General features: G+C 46.3%; 1 protein-coding gene across 1 annotated transcript; it reads left to right on the plus strand.

Annotated features, from left to right (window-relative positions):
- The first annotated feature begins 277 nt into the window (after window positions 1–277).
- On the plus strand, window positions 278–22,161 carry LOC139835576 (uncharacterized). The gene is made up of 5 exons (XM_071825441.1): window positions 278–523; window positions 947–1,034; window positions 17,563–17,874; window positions 18,061–18,508; window positions 22,149–22,161. Exons 1-5 carry the CDS (start codon window positions 278–280, stop codon window positions 22,159–22,161), a joined length of 1,107 nt encoding a protein of 368 aa, XP_071681542.1.
- Window positions 22,162–22,632: the final 471 nt, after the last annotated feature.

A 22,632-nucleotide genomic window follows, 5' to 3' on the forward strand; every position in this document is an offset into this window, starting at 1 on the left:
GGACTTCCTTGGACGCCCCCACCCCGAGTTTCACGGGATTCAGGTGAACGACCAGCCTGGCGGGGAGTTGCAGTGGATCATCACCGCAGACTTGAGGGGGAAGATGGAGACTCCTACTTCGGAGAGGATCCTTTTCTCTTTCCGTGAGAGCAACTGGCTCGATGGACTTGCACGTGGTCTGTAGGAGGGACTTGCACGTCTCTGTGGACAGAACGTGGTGCGCCTACTTGCGTCTCGCTATGCTCACCTTGTGAGGTGTGATGCCGCAGGAGTACCTATGGAGCTGCAGCCTCACCCTGAGATGAGGCACCATGCTGAGCATCTGGATTTCATGCTGTACCACACACAGCAGGATCTGGACAATGCCCGCATGTACGCCAACCAGACTCACCTTGCTCTGGCAACGCATGCTGATGCCATCAAACATCTTGCCAGGGAGCGTAAGAAGCTCCGCCTGCAGCACGCCAAGAAGGATGCTACTATTGCGCGCCTTCGCGCCCAGATAGCATCGTTGGAGGCCACTGTCAAGGCCCAGGAGGATCAGCTGAAGGAGATGGAGGAGGATGATGCCGGTATTGACCTTCAGGGAGGAGGGGCCTTCCTGAGCGACGACGACGACTTTGTGGAGGACGAGTTCACTAAGGAGGAGGACTACGCTTTCCTGGAGCCAGGACCTGACGACGTCATCCCTATCGACGTTGAGGACGAGGGTAGTTGCACCTGAGCACTGATGTAGGTGTGAGTTGTATCCCGTCCCTTGTATCGTAGCATGTTGAATGGTTCTTAAAACCATGGGAAGTGGTTGATGTTAGTATGTAATGTGTCATGATGAATGAATGAATGAATGTTGTGTGTCATCAAAAGTATGCAGGTTTTAAAGTTTTGAACTTACCCAAAATAAACCATAGAATTTTCCCTCTTATCCTATGATCTTCTGTATATCCAGATGGCCCCTCCCAATCGCAACAACAAATATGCCATGATGCACCTGCTGCAAACCTTGCTGGCAGACCGGGAGACTGAAAGAGCTGAACGTCAAGCCAACATCGTCGCACTGCAAAACCTTGCTAACCAAGGCCATGGGAATCATGATCACCCCGGATCAAAGCTCAAGAACTTCCAGAACACCAACCCTCCGGTGTTTAGCAAGACTGAAGAACCACTCGATGCCGATGACTGGCTCCAAACTATGGAGAACAACTTCGAAGTCGCCGGAGTGGAAGCCAACGAGAAGGTCTTGTTTGCAACTCACTATCTTGCCGGACCAGCCCGAGCATGGTGGACTAGCACCCGTGCCATGAACGGTGGTCAAGTCATGACTTGGGAAGATTTCAAGCTCAAGTTCAGCAAGTACCATGTACCCCCGGGTCTTATCAAGAAGATAAGGGATGAGTTCCGTGAACTGAAGCAAGGTCGCATGACGGTGGTAGAATACCGCGACAGGTTCCTTACCCTGTCAAGGTACGCCCCCGATGAGACCGACACCACTGAGAAGAGGCAGGAGAGATTCCTGAATGGACTGCATGATGAGTGATACGTCTCCGACGTATCGATAATTTCTTGTGTTCCATGCCACATTATTGATAATATCTACATGTTTTATGCACACTTTATGTCATATTCGTGCATTTTCTGGAACTAACCTATTAACAAGATGCCGAAGAACCAGTTGATGTTTTCTGCTGTTTTTGGTTTCAGAAATCCTAGTAACGAAATATTCTCGGAATTGGACGAAATCAACGCCCAGGGTCCTATTTTGCCACGAAGCTTCCAGAAGACCGAAGAGGAGACGAAGTGGGGCCACGAGGTGGCCAAACCATAGGGCGGCGCGGCCCAAGCCCTGGCCGCGCCGACCTATGGTGTGGGCCCCTCGTGACGCCCCTTTACCTGCCCTTCCGCCTACAAATAGCCTCCGTCGCGAAACCCCCAGTACCGAGAGCCACGATACGGAAAACCTTACTGAGACGCCGCCGCCGCCAATCCCATCTCGGGGGATTCTGGAGATCTCCTCCGGCACCCTGTCGGAGAGGGGATTCATCTCCCGGAGGACTCTACGCCGCCATGGTCGCCTTCGGAGTGATGAGTGAGTAGTTTACCCCTGGACTATGGGTCCATAGCAGTAGCTAGATGGTTGTCTTCTCCCCATTGTGCTTAATTGTCGGGTCTTGTGAGCTACCGAACATGATCAAGATCATCTATCTGTAATTCTATATGTTGCGTTTGTTGGGATCCGATGAATAGAGAATACTTGTTATGTTGATTATCAAAGTTATGTCTATGTGTTGTTTATGATCTTGCATGCTCTCCGTTATTAGTAGATGCTCTGGCCAAGTTGATGCTAGTAACTCCAAGAGGGAGTATTTATGCTCGATAGTGGGTTCATGTCTCCGTGAATCTGGGGGAGTGAGAGAAACCTCTAAGATTATGGATGTGCTGTTGCCACTAGGGATAAAACATTGGTGCTATGTTCGAGGATGTAGTCACTGATTACATTACGCGCAATACTTAATGCAATTGTCTGTTGTTAGCAACTTAATACTGGAGGGGGTTCGGATGATAACCTGAAGGTGGACTTTTTAGGCATAGATGCATGCTGGATAGCGGTCTATGTACTTTGTCGTAATGCCCAATTAAATCTCACAGTACTCATCATAATATGTATGTGCATGGTCATGCCCTCTCTATTTGTCAATTGCCCAACTGTAATTTGTTCACCCAACATGCTGTTTATCTTATGGGAGAGACACCTCTAGTGAACTGTGGACCCCGGTCCTATTCTTTACATCGCATACAATCTACTGCAATACTTGTTTTACTGTTTTCTGCAAACAATCATCTTCCACACAATACGGTTAATCCTTTGTTACAGCAAGCCGGTGAGATTGACAACCTCAATTTTTCGTTGGCGCAAAGTACTTTGGTTGTGTTGTGCAGGTTCCACGTTGGCGCCGGAATCTCTGTTGTTGCGCCGCACTACATCCCGCCGCCATCAACCTTCAACGTGCTTCTTGACTACTACTGGTTCGATTAAACCTTGGTTTCTTACTGAGGGAAACTTGCCGCTGTGCGCATCACACCTTCCTCTTGGGGTTCCCAACGGACGTGTCAACTACACGCATCAAGCAAATTTCTGGCGCCGTTGCCGGGGAGATCAAGACACGCTGCAAGGGGAGTCTCCACTTCCCAATCTCTTTACTTTGTTTTTGTCTTGCTTTATTTTATTTACTACTTTGTTTGCTGCATTATATCAAAACACAAAAAAATTAGTTGCTAGCTTTACTTTATTTGCTATCTTGTTTGCTATATCAAAAACCCAAAAAAATTAGTTACTTGCATTTACTTTATCTAGTTGCTTTATTTACTACTGCTAAAATGGCCACCCCTGAAAATACTAAGTTGTGTGATTTCACAACCACAAATAATAATGATTTCTTATGCACACCTATTGCTCCACCTGCTACTACAGCAGAATTCTTTGAAATTAAACCTGCTTTACTGAATCTTGTTATGCGAGAGCAATTTTCTGGTGTTAGTTCTGATGATGCTGCTGCCCATCTTAATAATTTTGTTGAACTATGTGAAATGCAAAAGTATAAGGATGTAGATGGTGATATTATTAAATTGAAATTGTTTCCTTTCTCATTAAGAGGAAGAGCTAAAGATTGGTTGCTATCTCTGCCTAAGAATAGTATTGATTCATGGACTAAATGCAAGGATGCTTTTATTGGTAGATATTATCCCCCTGCTAAAATTATATCTTTGAGGAGTAGCATAATGGATTTTAAACAATTAGATACTGAGCATGTTGCACAAGCATGGGAAAGAATGAAATCTTTGGTTAAAAATTGCCCAACCCATGGACTGACTACTTGGATGATCATCCAAACCTTTTATGCAGGACTGAATTTTTCTTCGCGGAACCTATTGGATTCAGCTGCTGGAGGTACCTTTATGTCCATCACTCTTGGTGAAGCAACAAAGCTTCTTGATAATATGATGATCAATTACTCTGAATGGCACACGGAATGAGCTCCACAAGGTAAGAAGGTAAATTCTGTTGAAGAATCCTCTTCCTTGAATGATAAGATTGATGCTATTATGTCTATGCTTGTGAATGATAGGACTAATGTTGATCCTAATAATGTTCCGTTAGCTTCATTGGTTGCCCAAGAAGAACATGTTGATGTAAACTTCATTAAAAATAATAATTTCAACAACAATGCTTATCGGAACAATTCTAGTAATAGCTATAGGCCATATCCTTATAATAATGGTAACGGTTATGCTAATTCTTATGGGAATTCTTACAATAATAATAGGAACACACCCCCTGGACTTGAAGCTATGCTTAAAGAATTTATTAGTACACAAACTGCCTTTAACAAATCTGTTGAGGAAAAACTCAATAAAATTGATATTCTCGCTTCTAAGGTTGATAGTCTTGCCTCTGATGTTGATCTTTTGAAATCGAAAGTTATGCCTAATAGGGATATTGAAAATAAAATTGTTACTATAGCAAATGCCATCCAAGTTAGAATTAATGAGAATATAAGATTAATGGCTGAATTGCGTGCTAGGTGGGATAGAGAAGAAAATGAAAAACTAGCTAAAGAGAAAAATGTAGCTAAAGTTTGGACTATTACCACCACAAGTAATGTTGACTCTTCACATGTTGCTGGACCTCCTACTATTAATGGTAAAATAATTGGTGTTGGCAATGTTTCTACTCCTAGTGCAAAGCGTACAAAATTGCCTGAAATTGCTAAAACTGCTGAAACTGCCTGTGATAAAACTGCTGAAATTTTTTCCAACCTTGGGGATGATGATCCCATTGCTGTAGCTCATAATGATTTAGATTTCGATGATTGCCACATCTCTGAAGTTATAAAGTTCTTACAAAAACTTGCTAAGAGTCCCAACGCTAGCGCTGTAAACTTGGCTTTCACAAAACATATTACAAATGCTCTCATAAAAGCTAGAGAAGAGAAACTAAAACTTGAAACTTCTATTTCTAGAAAGCTAGAGGATGGTTGGGAACCCATCATTAAAATGAGGGTCAATGATTTTGATTGTAATGCTTTATGTGATCTTGGTGCAAGTATTTCTGTTATGCCTAAGAAAGTCTATGATATGCTTGACTTGCCACCATTGAAAAATTGTTATTTGGATGTTAATCTCGCTGATAATGCTAAAAAGAAACCTTTGGGGAGAGTTGATAATGTTCATATTATGGTTAACAATAACCTTGCCCCCGTTGATTTTGTTGTCTTGGATATTGAATGCAATGCATCTTGCCCCATTATATTGGGAAGACCTTTTCTTCGAACCGTTGGTGCTACTATTGATATGAAGGAAGGTAATATTAAATATCAATTTCCTCTCAAGAAAGGTATGGAAAACTTTCCTAGAAAGAGAATGAAGTTACCTTATGATTCTATTATTAGAACAAATTATGATGTTGATGCTTCGTCTCTTGATAATACTTGATATACACTTTCTGCGCCTAGCTGAAAGGCGTTAAAGAAAAGCGCTTATGGGAGACAACCCATGTTTTTTACTACAGTACTTGGTTTTTATTTTGTGTCTTGGAAGTTGTTTACTACTGTAGCAACCTCTCCTTATCTTAGTTTTGTGTTTTGTTGTGCCAAGTAAAGTCTTTGATAGTAAAGTTCATACTAGATTTGGATTACTGCGCAGTTTCAGAATTCTTTGCTGTCACGAATTCCGACCTGCCTCCCTGTAGGTAGCTCAGAAAATTAAGCAAATTTACGTGTGTGATCCTCAGATATGTACGCAACTTTCATTCAATTTGGGAATTTTCATTTGAGCAAGTCTGGTGCCTCAATAAAATCCATCTTTACGGACTGTTCTGTTTTGACTGATTCTGCCTTTTATTTCGCATTGCCTCTTTTGCTATTTTGGATGAATTTCTTTGATCCATTAATGTCCAGTAGCTTTATGCAATGTCCAGAAGTGTTAAGAATGATTGTGTCACCTCTGAACATGTTAATTTTTATTGTCCACTAACCCTCTAATGAGTTGTTTCGAGTTTGGTGTGGAGGAAGTTTTCAAGGATCAAGAGAGGAGTATGATGCAATATGATCAAGGAGAGTGAAAGCTCTAAGCTTGGGGATGCCCCGGTGGTTCACCCCTGCATATTCTAAGAAGACTCAAGCGTCTAAGCTTGGAGATGCCCAAGGCATCCCCTTCTTCATCGACAACATTATCAGGTTCCTCCCCTGAAACTATATTTTTATTCCGTCACATCTTATGTGCTTTGCTTGGAGCGTCGGTTTGTTTTTGTTTTTGTTTTTGTTTGAATAAATGGATCCTAGCATTCACTGTATGGGAGAGAGACACGCTCCGCTGTTGCATATGGACAAGTATGTCCTTAGGCTTTACTCATAGTATTCATGGCGAAGTTTCTTCTTCGTTAAATTGTTATATGGTTGGAATTGGAAAATGCTACATGTAGTAATTCTAAAATGTCTTGAATAATTTGATACTTGGCAATTGTTGTGCTCATGTTTAAGCTCTTGCATCATATACTTTGCACCCATTAATGAAGAAACACCTAGAGCTTGCTAATTTGGTTTGCATAATTGGTCTCTCTAAAGTCTAGATAATTTCTAGTATTGAGTTTGAACAACAAGGAAGACGGTGTAGAGTCTTATAATGTTTACAATATGTCTTTTATGTGAGTTTTGCTGCACCGCTTCATCCTTGTGTTTGTTTCAAATAGCCTTGCTAGCCTAAACCTTGTATCGAGAGGGAATACTTCTCATGCATCCAAAATCCTTGAGCCAACCACTATGCCATTTGTGTCCACCATACCTACCTACTACATGGTATTTCTCCGCCATTCCAAAGTAAATTGCTTGAGTGCTACCTTTGAAATTCCATCATTCACCTATGCAATATATAGCTCATGGGACAAATAGCTTAAAAACTATTGTGGTATTGAATATGTATGATGTCTACGCCCCCTCCTTTTCCTGTAGACAGTGTTGGGCCTCCAAGAGCAGAGGTTTGTAGAACAGCGGCAAGTTTCCCTTAAGTGGATCACCCAAGGTTTATCGAACTCAGGGAGGAAGAGGTCAAAGATATCCCTCTCATGCAACCCTGCAACCACAAAGCAAGAAGTCTCTTGTGTCCCCAACACACCTAATAGGTGCACTAGTTCAGCGAAGAGATAGTGAAATACAGGTGGTATGAATATATATGAGCAATAGCAACGGCACCAGAAAAGTGCTTTGCCCAGGACAGTAAACAAGCAGTAGTAACGCAGCAGTAGTAACACAGTAAAACAGTAAACAAGCAGCGATAGCAGTATTTAGGAACAAGGCCTAGGGATTAGACTTTCACTAGTGGACACTCTCAACTTTGATCACATAACAGAATAGATAAATGCATACTCTACACTCTTGTTGGATGATGAACACCATTGCGTAGGATTACACGAACCCTCAATGCCGGAGTTAACAAGCTCCACAATTCAATGTTCATATTTAAATAACCTTAGAGTGCATGAAAGACCAATACGACTAAACCAAGTACTAACATAGCATGCACACTGTCACCTTCATGCTAAGAAAGGAGGCATAGATCTCATCAATACTATCATAGCAATAGTTAACTTCATAATCTACAAGAGATCATAATCATAGCTTACGCCAAGTACTAACACGGATGCACACACTGTCACCATTACACCGTGCAGGAGGAATAAAACTACTTTAATAACATCACTAGAGTAGCACATAGATAAATTGTGATACAAAATACATTGCAATCATAAAGAGATATAAATAAGCACTTCACTATGCCATTCATAACAGTGAATAAGTATTCTGTGAAATATAGCCTAAGAGACCCACACGGTGCACACAGTGTTACCTTTACACACGTGGGACAAGGAGTCTCCGGAGATCACATAAGTAAAACTCACTTGACTAGCATAATGACATCTAGATTACAAGCATCATCATATGAATCTCAATCATGTAAGGCAGCTCATGAGATTATTGTATTGAAGTACATAGGAGAGAGATGAACCACATAGCTACCGGTACAGCCCCGAGCCTCGATGGAGAACTACTCCCTCCTCATGGGAGACAGCAGCGGTGATGAAGATGGCGGTGGTGTCGATGGAGGAGCCTTCCGGGGGCACTTCCCCGTCCCGACGGCGTGCCGGAACAGAGACTTCTGTCCCCCAGATCTTGGCTTCGCGATGGCGGCGGCTCTGGAAGGTTTTCTCTGGTTTCGTCAAACGCATCAGGGTTTTCGCGACGGAGGCTTTAAATAGGCGGAAGGGCAAGGTCGGTGGACTTCTGAGGGGCCCACACTATAGGGGGGCGCGGCCCCCCCCTTGGCCGCGCCGGCCTAGGGTTTGGTGGCCCTGTGCCCCCTCTCTGGCGGTTCACGTGTGTTCTGGATGCTTCAGGGCAAAATAGGAACCTGGGCGTTGATTTCGTCCGATTCCGAGAATATTTCTTTACTAGGATTTCTGAAACCAAAAACAGCAGAAAACAGCAACTGGCACTTCGGCATCTTGTTAATAGGTTAGTTCCAGAAAATGCACAAATATGACATAAAGTGTGCATAAAACATGTAGATATCATCAATAATGTGGCATGGAACACAAGAAATTATCGATACGTCGGAGACGTATCAGCATCCCCAAGCTTAGTTCTGCTCGTCCCGAGCAGGTAAAACGATAACAAAGATAATTTCTGGAGTGACATGCCATCATAAACTTGATCATATTGTAAACATATGTAATGAATGCAGCGATCAAAACAATGTATATGACATGAGTAAACAAGTGAATCATACAGCAAAGACTTTTCATGAATAGTACTTAAAGACAAGCATCAATAAGTCTTGCTTAAGAGTTAACTCATAAAGCAATAATTCATAGTAAAGCATTGAAGCAACACAATGGAAGATTAAGTTTCAGCGGTTGCTTTCAACTTGTAACAAGTATATCTCATGGATAGTTGTCAACATAGAGTAATATAACAAATGCAATATGCAAGTATGTAGGAATCAATGCACAGTTCACACAAGTGTTTGTTTCTTGAGGTGGAGAGAAATAGGTGAACTGACTCAACAATAAAAGTAAAAGAATGGTCCTCCATAGAGGAAAAGCATCGATTGCTGTATTTGTGCTAGAGCTTTGATTTTGAAAACATGAAACAATTTTGTCAACGGTAGTAATAAAGCATATGTATCATGTAAATTATATCTTACAAGTTGCAAGCCTCATGCATAGTATACTAATAGTGCCCGCACCTTGTCCTAATTAGCTTGGACTACCGGATCATCGCAATGCACATGTTTTAACCAAGTGTCACAAAGGGGTACCTCTATGCCGCCTGTACAAAGGTCTAAGGAGAAAGCTCGCATTGGATTTCTCGCTATTGATTATTCTCAACTTAGACATCCATACCGGGACAACATAGACAACAGATAATGGACTCCTCTTTTATGCATAAGCATGTGGTAACAATTATTTTTCTCATATGAGATTGAGGATATATGTCCAAAACTGAAACTTCCACCATGGATCATGGCTTTAGTTAGCGGCCCAATGTTCTTCTCTAACAATATGCATGCTCCAACCATAAGGTGGTAGATCTCCCTTACTTCAGACAAGACGAACATGCATAGCAACTCACATGATATTCAACAAAGAATAGTTGATGGCGTCCCCAGAAACATGGTTATCGCACAACGAGCAACTTAATAAGAGATAAAGTGCATAAGTACATATTCAATACCACAATAGTTTTTAAGCTATTTGTCCCATGAGCTATATATTGCAAAGGTGAATGATGGAATTTTAAAGGTAGCACTCAAGCAATATACTTTGGAATGGCGGAGAAATACCATGTAGTAGGTAGGTATGGTGGACACAAATGGCATAGTGGTTGGCTCAAGTATTTTGGATGCATGAGAAGTATTCCCTCTCGATACAAGGTTTAGGCTAGCAAGGCTTATTTGAAACAAACACAAGGATGAACGGCGCAGCAAAACTCACATAAAAGACATATTGTAAACATTATAAGAATCTACACCGTCTTCCTTGTTGTTCAAAACTCAATACTAGAAATTATCTAGACTTTAGAGAGACCAAATATGCAAACCAAATTTTAGCATGCTCTATGTATTTCTTCATTAATGGGTGCAAAGCATATGATGCAAGAGCTTAAACATGAGCACAACAATTGCCAAGTATCACATTATCCAAGACATTATAGCAATTTACTACATGTATCATTTTCCAATTCCAACCATATAACAATTTAACGAAGGAGAAACTTCGCCATGAATACTATGAGTAGAAACTAAGGACATACTTGTCCATATGCAACAGCGGAGCGTGTCTCTCTCCCATACAGTGAATGCTAGGATCCATTTTATTCAAACAAAAACAAAAACAAACTGACGCTCCAAGCAAAGCACATAAGATGTGACCGAATAAAAATATAATTTCAAGAGAGGAACCTGATAATGTTGTTGATGAAGAAGGGGATGCCTTGGGCATCCCCAAGCTTAGATGCTTGAGTCTTCTTGAAATATGCAGGGATGAACCACCGGGGCATCCCCAAGCTTAGACTCTTCACTCTTCTTGATCATAGTATATCATCCTCCTCTCTTGACCCTTGAAAACTTCCTCCACACCAAACTCAAAGCAAACTCATTAGAGGGTTAGTGCATAATCAAAAACTCACATGTTCAGAGGTGACACAATCATTCTTAACACTTCTGGACATTGCCCAAAGCTACTGGAAGGTAATGGAACAAAGAAATTCATCCAACATAGCAAAAGAAGCAATGCGAAATAAAAGGCAGAATCTGTCAAAACAGAACAGTTCGTAAAGACGAATTTTAAAATGGCACCAGACTTGCTCAAATGAAAATGCCCAAATTGAATGAAAGTTGCGTACATATCTGAGGATCACGCACGTAAATTGGCTTAATTTTCTGAGCTACCTACAGTGAGGCAGGTCGAAATTCGTGACAGCAAAGAAATCCGAAACTGCGCAGTAATCCAAATCTAGTATGAACTTTACTATCAAAGACTTTACTTGGCACAACAAAACACAAAACTAAGATAAGGAGAGGTTGCTACAGTAGTAAACAACTTCCAAGACACAAAATAAAAACAAATTACTGTAGCAAAATAGCACATGGGTTATCTCCCAAGAAGTTCTTTCTTTATAGCCATTAAGATGGGCTCAGCAGTTTTAATGATGCACTCGCAAGAAATAATATTTGAAGCAAAAGAGAGCATCAAGAGGCAAATTCAAAACACATTTAAGTCTAACATGCTTCCTATGAAAAGTAATCTTGTAAATAAACAAGTTCAAGAAGCATAATGCAACAAGCATAGAAAGATAAAACAAGTGTAGCTTCAAAAATTTCAGCATATAGAGAGGTGTTTTAGTAACATGAAAATATTTACAACCATATTTCCCTCTCTCATAATAACTTTCAGTAGCAACATGAGCAAACTCAACAATATAACTATCACATAAAGCATTCTTATTCACATGCATAAAAGTATCATTACTCTCCACATAAGCATAATCAATTTTATTAGTTGTAGTGGGAGCAAATTCAACAAAGTAGCTATCATTATTATTCTCATCATCAAATATAGGAGGCATATTGTGATCATAATCAAATTTATCCTCCATAACAAGTGGTACTAAAAGACTACTATCATCATCATAAATAGGAGGCAAAGTATCATCAAAGTAAATTTTCTCCTCAATGCTTGGGGGACTAAAAATATCATGCTCATCAAAGCCAGCTTCCCCAAGCTTAGAATTTTCCATAGCATTAGCAACAATAGTGTTCAAAGCATTCATATTAATATAATCCCATTAGCATGCGTATAAAGTTCCATGGGTTTTTTAATTTTCTCTTCAAACACATCATGTCCTAATTCAAGATAAAGTTCATAAAGTTCTCTCATATTTTTGTTGTTTTCCATTATGCCTAACTAGTGTAAACAAGAAACAAAAAGTTGCAATTGCAGGATCTAAAGGAAATAGCTTCGAGTACTTACGACGCCGGAAAATAGCTTAGTAGCCGAGATCCGGAGTGTGAGTACCTTTTACCTTTCCTCCCCGGCAACGGCGCCAGAAAATAGCTTGACTGCCTACAACTGGCGCGTGGTTGACGAGGGAGGAAATCCCCGTATTGTAGCTTTTTGTTCCCCGGCAACGGTGCCAGAAAATAGCTTGATGTCTACGCCCCCTCCTTTTCCTGTAGACAGTGTTGGGCCTCCAAGAGCAGAGGTTTGTAGAACAGCAGCAAGTTTCCCTTAAGTGGATCACCCAAGGTTTATCGAACTCAGGGAGGAAGAGGTCAAAGATATCCCTCTCATGCAACCCTGCAACCACAAAGCAAGAAGTCTCTTGTGTCCCCAACACACCTAATAGGTGCACTAGTTCGGCGAAGAGATAGTGAAATACAGGTGGTATGAATATATATGAGCAGTAGCAACGGCACCAGAAAAGTGCTTTGCCCAGGACAGTAAACAAGCAGTAGTAACGCAGCAGTAGTAACACAGTAAAACAGTAAACAAGCAGCGATAGCAGTATTTAGGAACAAGGCCTAGGGATTAGACTTTCACTAGTGGACACTGTCGTCGTGGTGAACGAGCAGATGCCATAGGATGGCTTAGATTGGGGCCGAATGGACGCAAGAGGATTCGGGGGAGGGTTTGCGATCAGGTAGGAAGAGATTCCGGATGGTTTCCTCAAGAACTTGGCCAAGGCCAGAGGTTGAAGAAGAAAGACACAAGGAAAAACTCCCTCTAGATCACCATGTTCATAGATTCATACAAGTTACAGGCTTTTCCTTCCTACATACACGCGTACCCACTTGCCCGTGAAGATGGGCTGCCCCCTCTCCTTATATAGGGGAGAGGGTGGCTTACACTGCAAGAAACCCTAACGGCATCTTTGACTGGACAAACTACTTTACAGAGCTACTGTACAAAGCTACTTTAATCATAGATGACACCGGGGCCTTCTTTTATCAGGGCTGCTGATGTCCTCCGGCTTCTTTGGACGTCACCTCTCTCTTTGGCGCCAGGGCTCTGAATAAAGTTACTTTGCTTGGCTCATCCTTGTCTTCTTGCTCTGAAGAGAATCTTTGACCAGACCTGCCGACAGGCTCTCCTTTCCGGTATCTTCTATACCGGGTTCCGGCATACCCCTTTGGGGATACCGGTTTAGCCTTGCTCTCCCGGATTCCTACTAGGCTTCCGGCAAGAACATTAAACCGGTATCTTGATGGCTCAAACCATCCGGTTTGGCATGCCTTTGGCATACCGGGGGTTATCCCCCCAACATTAGTCCCCGAAGCTGGTATAGTCTGGAGGATTCTATCCTACGGACCATGCCAGGTTTTCATCTTTTTAAGATACCGGTTTAGTCGCTCATCTTTTGAGCTTGGTTCCGGCACCTTTACCCTTGTTCCTTTTCTTCTCTTCGCAAGGCTTGTTCCGGCACCTCTTTTTTCCGGCACCACGTGTCTCTGCTCCTTCCTCGGCGAAGTCGAGAGTATATCGGGCCCCGCGCCTGTCAGTGACATGCGCACTGTAACTGACGCGCCAGTGCCCGCTGTCACATCGTTTCGACTCCCGCGCACGCATTTAATGCACCGCAGCGGATCCCACTACCTCTTCGGGATCCCGCGTGCGCCTCCGTTTTCGCGCGTGTATCCGTTCGCCACGTGGCGGCCCAAGGTGCGAACCGTCGCGGGCCGCGAGGCGAACCGCCGCGGCCCAGCGGTTCGCTGCCCACTTTCTCTCTCTTATATAAGCACAACTGCCCGTTCCCCTTCATCTTCTTCGCATTCTCCTCCTTCGCGCACAGAGCTCCACGCCTCTGCGCCTCCGCCGCTCTCCGTCCGCCGTCGCCCGTTCAAGCTCCGGCGCCCGGCGAACTTACGCCGCCCCTCCGCCGAACTTCGCCGTGCGGAGTTCTTTGGCAGCACCTTCCTCGCGTCCGCCGCATTTGTGCTTCTTCGCGAGCTTTTCCGCTTCGCCATCGACGGAGCTCGCCGGCGACCGCAGAGCCGCTCCACCGTCAGCAAACACTCCCCTCAGCGTCCGCGCCGCTCAAGGTTGGTATCAATTTTGCTTTACTCGCCGTTCGCTTGCTTTCCAGATCTTGAGCCTTTGGTGTTCTTATTTGCTCCTTTTCTTTGGTTTTCTTCTTACTCGTAGATCTTCACACGGGGTTGAAGTTTGGGATTCCTGTTTCTCCGCCCATCCTTGCGATGTCTGACGAGGGATCTTCCTCTGCATCCTCTTCTTCTCTTTCTCTCAAGCGCCGTAGACCTTCTCCCGGTGAATCTACGGCCTCAGATCCAATGGAAACCGATTCCGGCAACCAGCAGGAATCCGGTGACCCCCAAGAGTCCGGCGGCCACCTAGAATCCGGTAGCTTTAGCCAAGCTTCCGGTAGCCAAGAGGCCAGTGGCTCTGGTCAAGCCTCTAGCAGCTCCAGCCAATCTTCCGGCGAGGAGCCTTCCCCAACCACCCGCGGAGCCTGGATGGGCTCCTACGTTACTGAGTTTGAGATCGATTGGCTGTACCGGTCTCGGAGGATTCCGGAAGGAGTTGCCTGCCGGATTCCGGATAACGAGATTGAACCGGATCCGGAAGACGACGAGCATGTTGTTTTTCTCGCTCACTTTGAGCGCGGCTTCGGCCTTCCTGCCTCTACTTTTTTCCGGGAGTTCCTAGATTTCTACGAACTCCAACCTCACCACCTTCCTGGCAACGCCATTTTCTATCTCTCTTGTTATGCCACCTTCATGGAGGCTTACATCGGCATTCGTCCCACTTGTGAGACGTTTGCCCGCTTCTTCAACTTGCGGATCAACTCCGTCCAGGGCAAGGAGATTCCTAAGCCCAAGCCGCCCGTGCAGTGCGGCTCCTGCATCGTCGGCTCCCGCCAAGGGAGCACTTTCCTTAAGTTTACCGGCCTCGAGTCTTGCCGCACCTGGCAAGGAACTTTCTTCTACGTGAAGAACACCGGCCGCGCCGATCGCATCAACCTTCCTCCATACCAAGAGGGGCCCCCCAGCAGAGCCAACTGGAGCTACAACCCGAGGACAGAACATGCCGAAACCAATCGGGTGGTGCGCTTCTTGGCCTCTTTGAAGAAGGAGACCAACATCTGTTCCGACGATGTCATCCGGACTTTCATATCGCGCCGGGTGCTTCCTCTTAAGCGCCGCGCACATAGGATGAGCGAGATGTATGGCCCAGGCGATCCTACCAAGATCACCGGCCGTGCTCTCAGCAAGAAAGATGTTGTTCTCAAGGCTAAGCAGATTTGTCAAACTGCTATGCCTTTTACTTGGGAATGGGGCCTCCTTCCCCTCAGTTCCTCTAACCGTCCGACCCAAGAAGTAAGAGATTACGCACTTGGGGTTGTCTTTGCCGGTAAGTTTCTGCTTTTGCTAACCTTCTTTTTTTTTTACCTTGTTTCAGGCCAGGGACCGCTTCCCCTCTATCCAGGCAGAGCCGCGAGGACCTCTCCGGAAGCGTGCCTTTGACTCCTTCGACCCGGATCCCTACATCTATTGGAAGGACCTGAAGATGGGGAAGACTCCGGCTGCGCGCCTTGGCCGGGACCCGCCGGAGCCCACCGGAAATCCAGAGGAGCTGGTTGTGCTCGAGGTATTTTCTTTTCCGGCTTCTTATACTTTGCCATTATCGCTTTCTTGCGAATTGCTTCTTAGCCATATCCAACTCACAGATCCACGAGCGCGTGCCGCCCCTGCGCGCCGAGGCCGGCACTGAGTTTGTGGACAAACTCATGGCCCAGGGCCAGAAGAACAAGCAGCCGGCATCTACTGCCGGCTCCAGCCATGCTCCTCCCTCCAAGCGCTTCCGGACGGAGCCCGTGGGGGAGAAAGAAGTGGGCGTGCGCCGCTACGGGCGCAAAGCGATGCCAACCGCTTCCGGGTAATTTCATTTTCCGGCTTGCCTCCTTTTTTGCTAAGCTCTTTTTCCGGTTGCTTCTTCTCAACCACTTGTCTTTTTTCTTTTTCTCAGCCCCGCTCTCAAGCTTGGCCCAAGGCCATTGGGCTCTGAGGGATCCGCAAGGACCTCAACCCCTCCTCCTCGTTCAAGCCCGGCACCATCTGGTGCCGGCAACACCTCTGCCTCCCTTTCGGGGGGCACAACAAATTCGGGGCGTGCGGCCCCTTCACTGTCAGATCACCGCACGGAGGAGGATCTTTCCTTCCTCCCGGAACACCAAGACACCGGCGCCAGCAACACCGGCGCCGGAGAAGAAGAAGCTGCCGGGCGGGCGGAGCCTTTTGCTCCTCCCGTCCTCGAAAAGACAACCTCCGCGCCGGAATCTTCCGCGCCGGAAGGCTCCAAGACGGGTGACGCTCCTAGCGCTCCCCCTTCTCCACGCACCATCCTCATGCCTCCGCCTGAGGCTCCTCGCGCCCAGCCCTCCAAGGCCGCTCCTGGCGCGCCGCCGGCTAAGATTTCCGGGGCCTCTTCTACCGCGCCGCCGCCCAAGCCCTCCAAGCTCATCAAGGGGAGGGCGACGGCCTCCAGCGCCCCTTCGGGCGGCCAGCAGCCCTTGGTGCTGCACGTCTCCAAGGCTGCCAAAAGCGCCAGCATGAAGGCCACCGGCCTCCTCGGCCGCATTACGGAGTTCCAACGCCAAGGCCGGGACCTGGGGCACCTCCTGCCGTATGCCCAAAAGTGGAACGCCGCGGACATCACTCCGGCGACCCGCGGCATGGGCAAGGATCGGCTGCCGGCACCTGATCCTGTCGGGGATCGGTGTTCTGAGGAGCACTTCATGCGGCTCCGGGCTGCCGTAAAAGAGCTTGACAGCGCGTGGTACGATTCCACGAACAATCTGACGGTATGTTCTATTAACTTTCAACCTTTGCCGGTTTCTTCGTTTCCGGTTCTGCTTTATCTTTTCCTTAGTTTCATGCCGGTTTCTCTCTTGTCTATCTTCCCAGTCCCCGAGTTTTGTGGTGAGAGCGCAGCTCTTAGCGCAAAACTTAACTTAAGTTTTTAGCGCAAAACCGGCACTGCCAGTCCCCGAGTTTTGGGTTAAACATCTTCTTCTTAACACATAATTTACCTTAGAAATGCGCAAAACCGGCACTGCCAGTCCCCGAGTTTCGGGTTAAGAACTTGGTTCTTAGCACAAAATTTTACCTTATTTCTTCTTTTTCTTGAACAGGTCACCGCTGACACTCGGAAGGCCCTCTTCGAGGAGCTTTTATGGGAGCACCGGGAGCTCGCTGAGGCACATGACAAGTGCCAAGGTAAGTTTTTTGTTTCACCGGCATCTTTGCTACCGGAAACCTCTTTTCCTTGTGATATTTACAATTTCTGTTCAACAGTGATCCCGGAAGCTTCCATCGATGCTCTCAAGGAGCAGCTTGCCACGGCCCAACGTACTATTTTTTCCTTTCTCCTTTGAACTTGGTTTCTTTTCAGTTTTACTAGTGTAGCCTTGCTAACACTCATTTTCCCGGTTACAGGGGAGAAGGACGAGCTCAACCGGCAGCACCAGGATGAGCTGAACGCCCTCAAGACCAGCTACCAGGATCTCAAGTCTCAGCTGATTCAGCTGGGGCTCGATCACGCCAAGGCCCTCAAAGCCGCTGAAGTGAGCGCAGCGGCCAAGTTGGACGAGGCTCTGGAGGATGCTTCCAATGCCACTGTGGTGTTGCGGGCAGAGCTGGAGGAGATGGCCAAGGCCCGGAAGGGCGCCGAGGAGAAGGCCGCGCGGCTGGAGGAGGAGCGTAAAGAGTGCGATCAGCTGATCCTGCAGACCGATACACTTGCCCTCCGTAAGTTGTTTTCTTTTACATTTTGACTACTGCATACGAGCCTTTTTTCCTTCGACCCCATTTTTGTTTCCGCTATCTTTCATTCCGGACTCTTTTCCTTCCGGTCTCTTTTTCTTCCGGACTCTTCTCCTTCCGGTCTCTTTTCTTCCGGACTCTTTTCCTTAAACTTTTTCTTTCTTTGCATAGGCCTCTTTCCGGACTCGCAGAGGTACGCTGTCAAGAAGGTCGATGCGCAACGCAAGGACAAAGGCCAAGCGGATCTTACCGTGCCATGGACGCCCAAGGACCATCTGGTCGCGCTTAACGCGCGGGTGTCCCATATGCGCTGCATAGACCGCAATCTTTCGGACATCCCTGATGTAGCTACCCAGCTATACAGGACTTTATGGCCTGGCGAGGAGGTGCCGGACACCTTCTCCCTCATCAACGACCGCCTGAAAGGTGCCGGCAGGAGGATCCGCGAGTGGCAGTGCTCTGCTGCCCGCGCTGGAGCGGACTCCGCCCTCCGCGTCGCCTGCTCCTGGTACCCGGAGCTCAATCTGGACGCCCTTACCGGCGTGCGCGAAGGCGCAGAAACGGATCTGGACCCGATCCTCTCCGCCAAGCGGCAGGATCGCGCGTACTGCATCGCGGAGTATGCCGACATGCGCACCTTCATCCCTCCCCCTCCTGGCGTCACGGATTATCTCGACGAGGAGGAGGGTGAAGCCGAAGAAGAGGTCCTGGGCGATGCTGGTGCCGGCGATGCTCCTCCGGAGGCCCCTGCTGCATGATGATTTCCTTTGAAGTGTTTGCTCATTATATCTGTTGGTCCTGTTGCTTTAAGACAATATCTGTTAAATTCTGCCCCGGAATGCCGGGGCTTATGATGTAAAACTTAAGTTTGCCTGTGGTTGTGCTACAACATTTCCTGCCGGTAAGTTATACCGGTAGCTAAGTACTTATGAGTTTGCCTTAACATATTTTGCTTTTGGTTCCGCTTTTATCCTGCACTGCAAAGATTTCTCAATTGCTTCCGCATCCAATTTGATGCATACTTGGTTCTTTTGCCTTGGCTCGCCTGCCTTCTCTGGCGTTCTTTGGCGTATGAGCACAAGGTTCTTTCACCAAACAAGCATCTTCTTGAACTTAGAAATAACTTTGAAATTTTGCAAAAAACCGGTTTAACCGGGGTTAATTAAATTTTTCAGATTGTTCTTTCCTGCTCTCCCTTTTCGCAGTTCATGTGCTTATCCCCTACCGGTTTATCTTGCTTGCCATGAAGCCGGTTTGCGGACAGCAGCAGAGTCGAAGACTCCGGTAGGATTTAGCACACTACTAAACCGGAAAGAAAAAACATTCAATAAGCAACCGGTAAACTGAAAAAATAGACAAGTTACATGCAACTTAAGTTGGGGTAGTCCCCGAGATTCACTCAAGGTTCCGGCATCTTTTATTCATAGCATATAAGGTACAAAAAGGAACTTCTTACACCACCACTTCAAGAGTAGAAAGGACGCAACAGAGCTACGTTCCATGGACGCTTGCTCTCCTCGCCGGACCTGTCCGCCTTTCCTTTCTTCCATTCCTGTGCATCTATCAAGTAGTATGCATCATTGTGAAGCACCTTGCTTACAATGAAGGGACCTTCCCACGGTGGCAAAAGCTTATGCCGGCCTTCGGTCGCTGCACCGTGCGAAGTACAAGATCTCCCTCCCGGAAAACTCTTGGGTTAACCTTCCGGTTATGATAGCGTCTTAGGTTTCTTTGGTAAATGGCTGTTCTTGCCAAAGCCAGCTCTCTTGCTTCTTCTAGCAAGTCCACATCGTTTTCTGGCCTCTTTGACCTCTTGCTCGGTATAGAGCTGTACCCTTGGTGAATCATGGATGATATCGGTTGGTATCACCGCTTCGCTCCATAAACCATGAAGAAGGGAGTGTATCCGGTAGACCGGTTTGGAGTTGTTCTTATACTCCACAGTACTGATGGTAGCTCATCGAGCCAACATCCCGGTGACTTTTCCACCGCATCAATGAGTCTAGGCTTGATACCGGAAAGCACCAAGGCATTCATTCTTTCTACTTGGCCATTGCCCTGTGGATGTGCCATCGAGCACAAATCCAACCGGATGTTCTTTTCTTCACGTAACCTTTTGAACTCACCTTGAGCAAAGTTGGTTCCGTTATCGGTGATGATCGTGCGGGTATCCATACCGCAAAATGACATCTTTCAAGAATTTCACAGCTGTATGCCCATCACACTTTGCGATAGGTTTTACTTCCAGCCACTTGGTGAACTTATCCACCATGACCAAGATGTGAGTCATGCTTTGCTTCTTGCAGTTTTGAATGGTCCAACCATGTCAAGGCACCAAACAGCGAATGGCCATGTTAGCGGTATTGTCTTTAAACCGGATGCTGGGGTATGGTTTTGCTTGGCGTACCTCTGGCAGCCGTTGCATTTTCTTACCAAATCCTCAGCATCCTCCAAAGCAGTGGGCCAATAGAACCCATGCCGGAATACTTTTGCTACCAAAGCCCTTGATGAAGCATGATGCCCACATTCTCCTTGGTGAATTTCCTCAAGCATTTCTTTTCCTTCCTCCGGTTCCACACACCTTTGAAGGACACCGGTAACGCTTCTCTTGTACACCTCACCATTGATGAATGTGTAAGCTTTGGACCTTCTTTGTATTCTCCTTGATTCATTTTCGTCAGCCGGCAAGGTGCCGCTGATCAGGAATTCCTTAATAGGTTTAACCCATGATGGTATTTCTCGAACCAAAAACACCGGTGCATCTATCTCCATGCTATCTACCAGCATCGTTTCTTCCGGTATGGGTACAGCAGTCCCGAGCCTACCGGAGCAGTCCCCGAGCTTGCCGGAGCAGTCCCCGGGTTCCCTTCATCGATATCCATGGGTACTACGTGTGACTCGGTACAAAAATTGATTCGATTCCGGGCTCGGCTTGATCGATGGCACTCTTAGGTGAGCCAAAGCTATTCCGGGAGGAATTTCTTGCCTAGATGAGCCCAACTTGGACAAAGCATCCGCGGCTTCATTTTCTGCTCGCGGCACATGGTGAAACTCACATCCTTCGAAGAATCCGGCAATCTTTTGCACGTGAAACCGGTACGAGGCCATGTTGGCGTCTTTTGCATCCCAATCTCCTGAGCACTGCTGTACCACAAGGTCTGAATCGCCATAGCAAATGATCTGGTGTGCACCGATTTCTTTTGCGACCTTAAGCCCATGGATCAAAGCTTCATATTCAGCGACATTGTTCGATGCCCTGAAATGTACTTGCAAAACATACCGGAGGTGGTCTCCTTTTGGTGAAGTAAGCACCACACCGGCACCTAGACCTTCCTTGAGCTTAGATCCATCAAAGTGCATCTTCCAAGATTCTATCCTCCGATCTGGCGGTTTGTATTGCATCTCCGCCCAATCAACAAGGAAATCAGCCAAAGCCTGTGATTTTATGGCATCTCTTCTTTCATATACCGGCACGTACGGTGATATCTGGATCGCCCATTTTGCAATCCGCCGCTGGCATCTTTGTTGCACATGATGTCGGAAATTGGTGCTTCACTCACCACCTTCATGGGGTGCTCCTCAAAGTAGTGCTTGAGTTTTGTGGCGGCCATTTACACGCCATAAGTCATTTACTCGAAGTGAGGGAAGTAATGTTATGAGAGGGAGAGAACATCGCTCAAGTAGTATACCGGCCTCGGACGGTTTTTTCTTCCTCTTCTCTTTCAACCACAACCACTACACTCACAACCCGGTTTGTTGCTGCTATGTATAACAGCATAGGCTCCCTTTCTAGAGGTGAAGCCAGTACGGGTGCTGTGGCTAGCATCGTTTTTAGCTCCTTAAACGCTGCGTCTGCCTGAGGGGTCCAGACGAACGTGTCAGATTTCTTCATGAGAGCATAGAGTGGCAGAGCTTTTTCTCCCAATCTGCTTACAAACCGGCTCAGCGATGCCAAGCTTCCGGTAAACTTTTGCACATCTTTTAACTCTCGAGGGATAGCCATTCTTTCTATCGCCCGGATCTTTACCGGATTAACCTCTATGCCCCGGCTTGAAACCAGGAAACCGAGCAGCTTGCCGGCGGGGACACCAAAGGTACATTTTGCCGGATTGAGTTTCATCCGGAACCGCCTTAGGTTATCGAATGTTTGCCGGATGTCATCGATTAAAGTGTTTTTTACCTTAGTTTTTATCACGATGTCATCCACATAGACTTGCACATTTTTTCCAATTTGATCAAACAAGCATTTTTGCATACAGATCTGGTACGTAGCACCAGAGTTTCGAAACACAAAAGGCATAGTGACATAGCAATAAGCCCCGTGCAAGTGGGTAATGAACGCAGTTTTTATTTGATCTTCCTTTTTTAAGGGAATTTGGTGGAAACCGGAATAGGCATCCAGGAAGGACAACAACTCACACCCAGCAGTTGAATCAATCACTTGATCGATTCGTGGCAAAGGAAAAGGATCTCTTGGGCAAGCCTTGTTCAGGTTGGTGTAGTCGATGCACATGCGCCACACCTTCGGAGCTTTTGCCTCCAGGTTCTCATCTTTCTTCTTTTCAACCATTACCGGATTGGCCAGCCACTCTGTGTGCGTGACCTCCACAATGAATCCGGCAACAAGCAGCTTGGTTACTTCTTCTCCTATGATCTTTCTTCTGTCTTCAGCGAACCGGCGCAGTGGTTGCCGCACCGGCTTGGCATCTTTCCGGACGTTTAGAGAGTGCTCAGCCAGCTCCC

This window comes from Lolium perenne, chromosome 2 (genome assembly GCF_019359855.2).
Source record: "Lolium perenne isolate Kyuss_39 chromosome 2, Kyuss_2.0, whole genome shotgun sequence".
Lineage (NCBI taxonomy): Eukaryota > Viridiplantae > Streptophyta > Magnoliopsida > Poales > Poaceae > Lolium > Lolium perenne.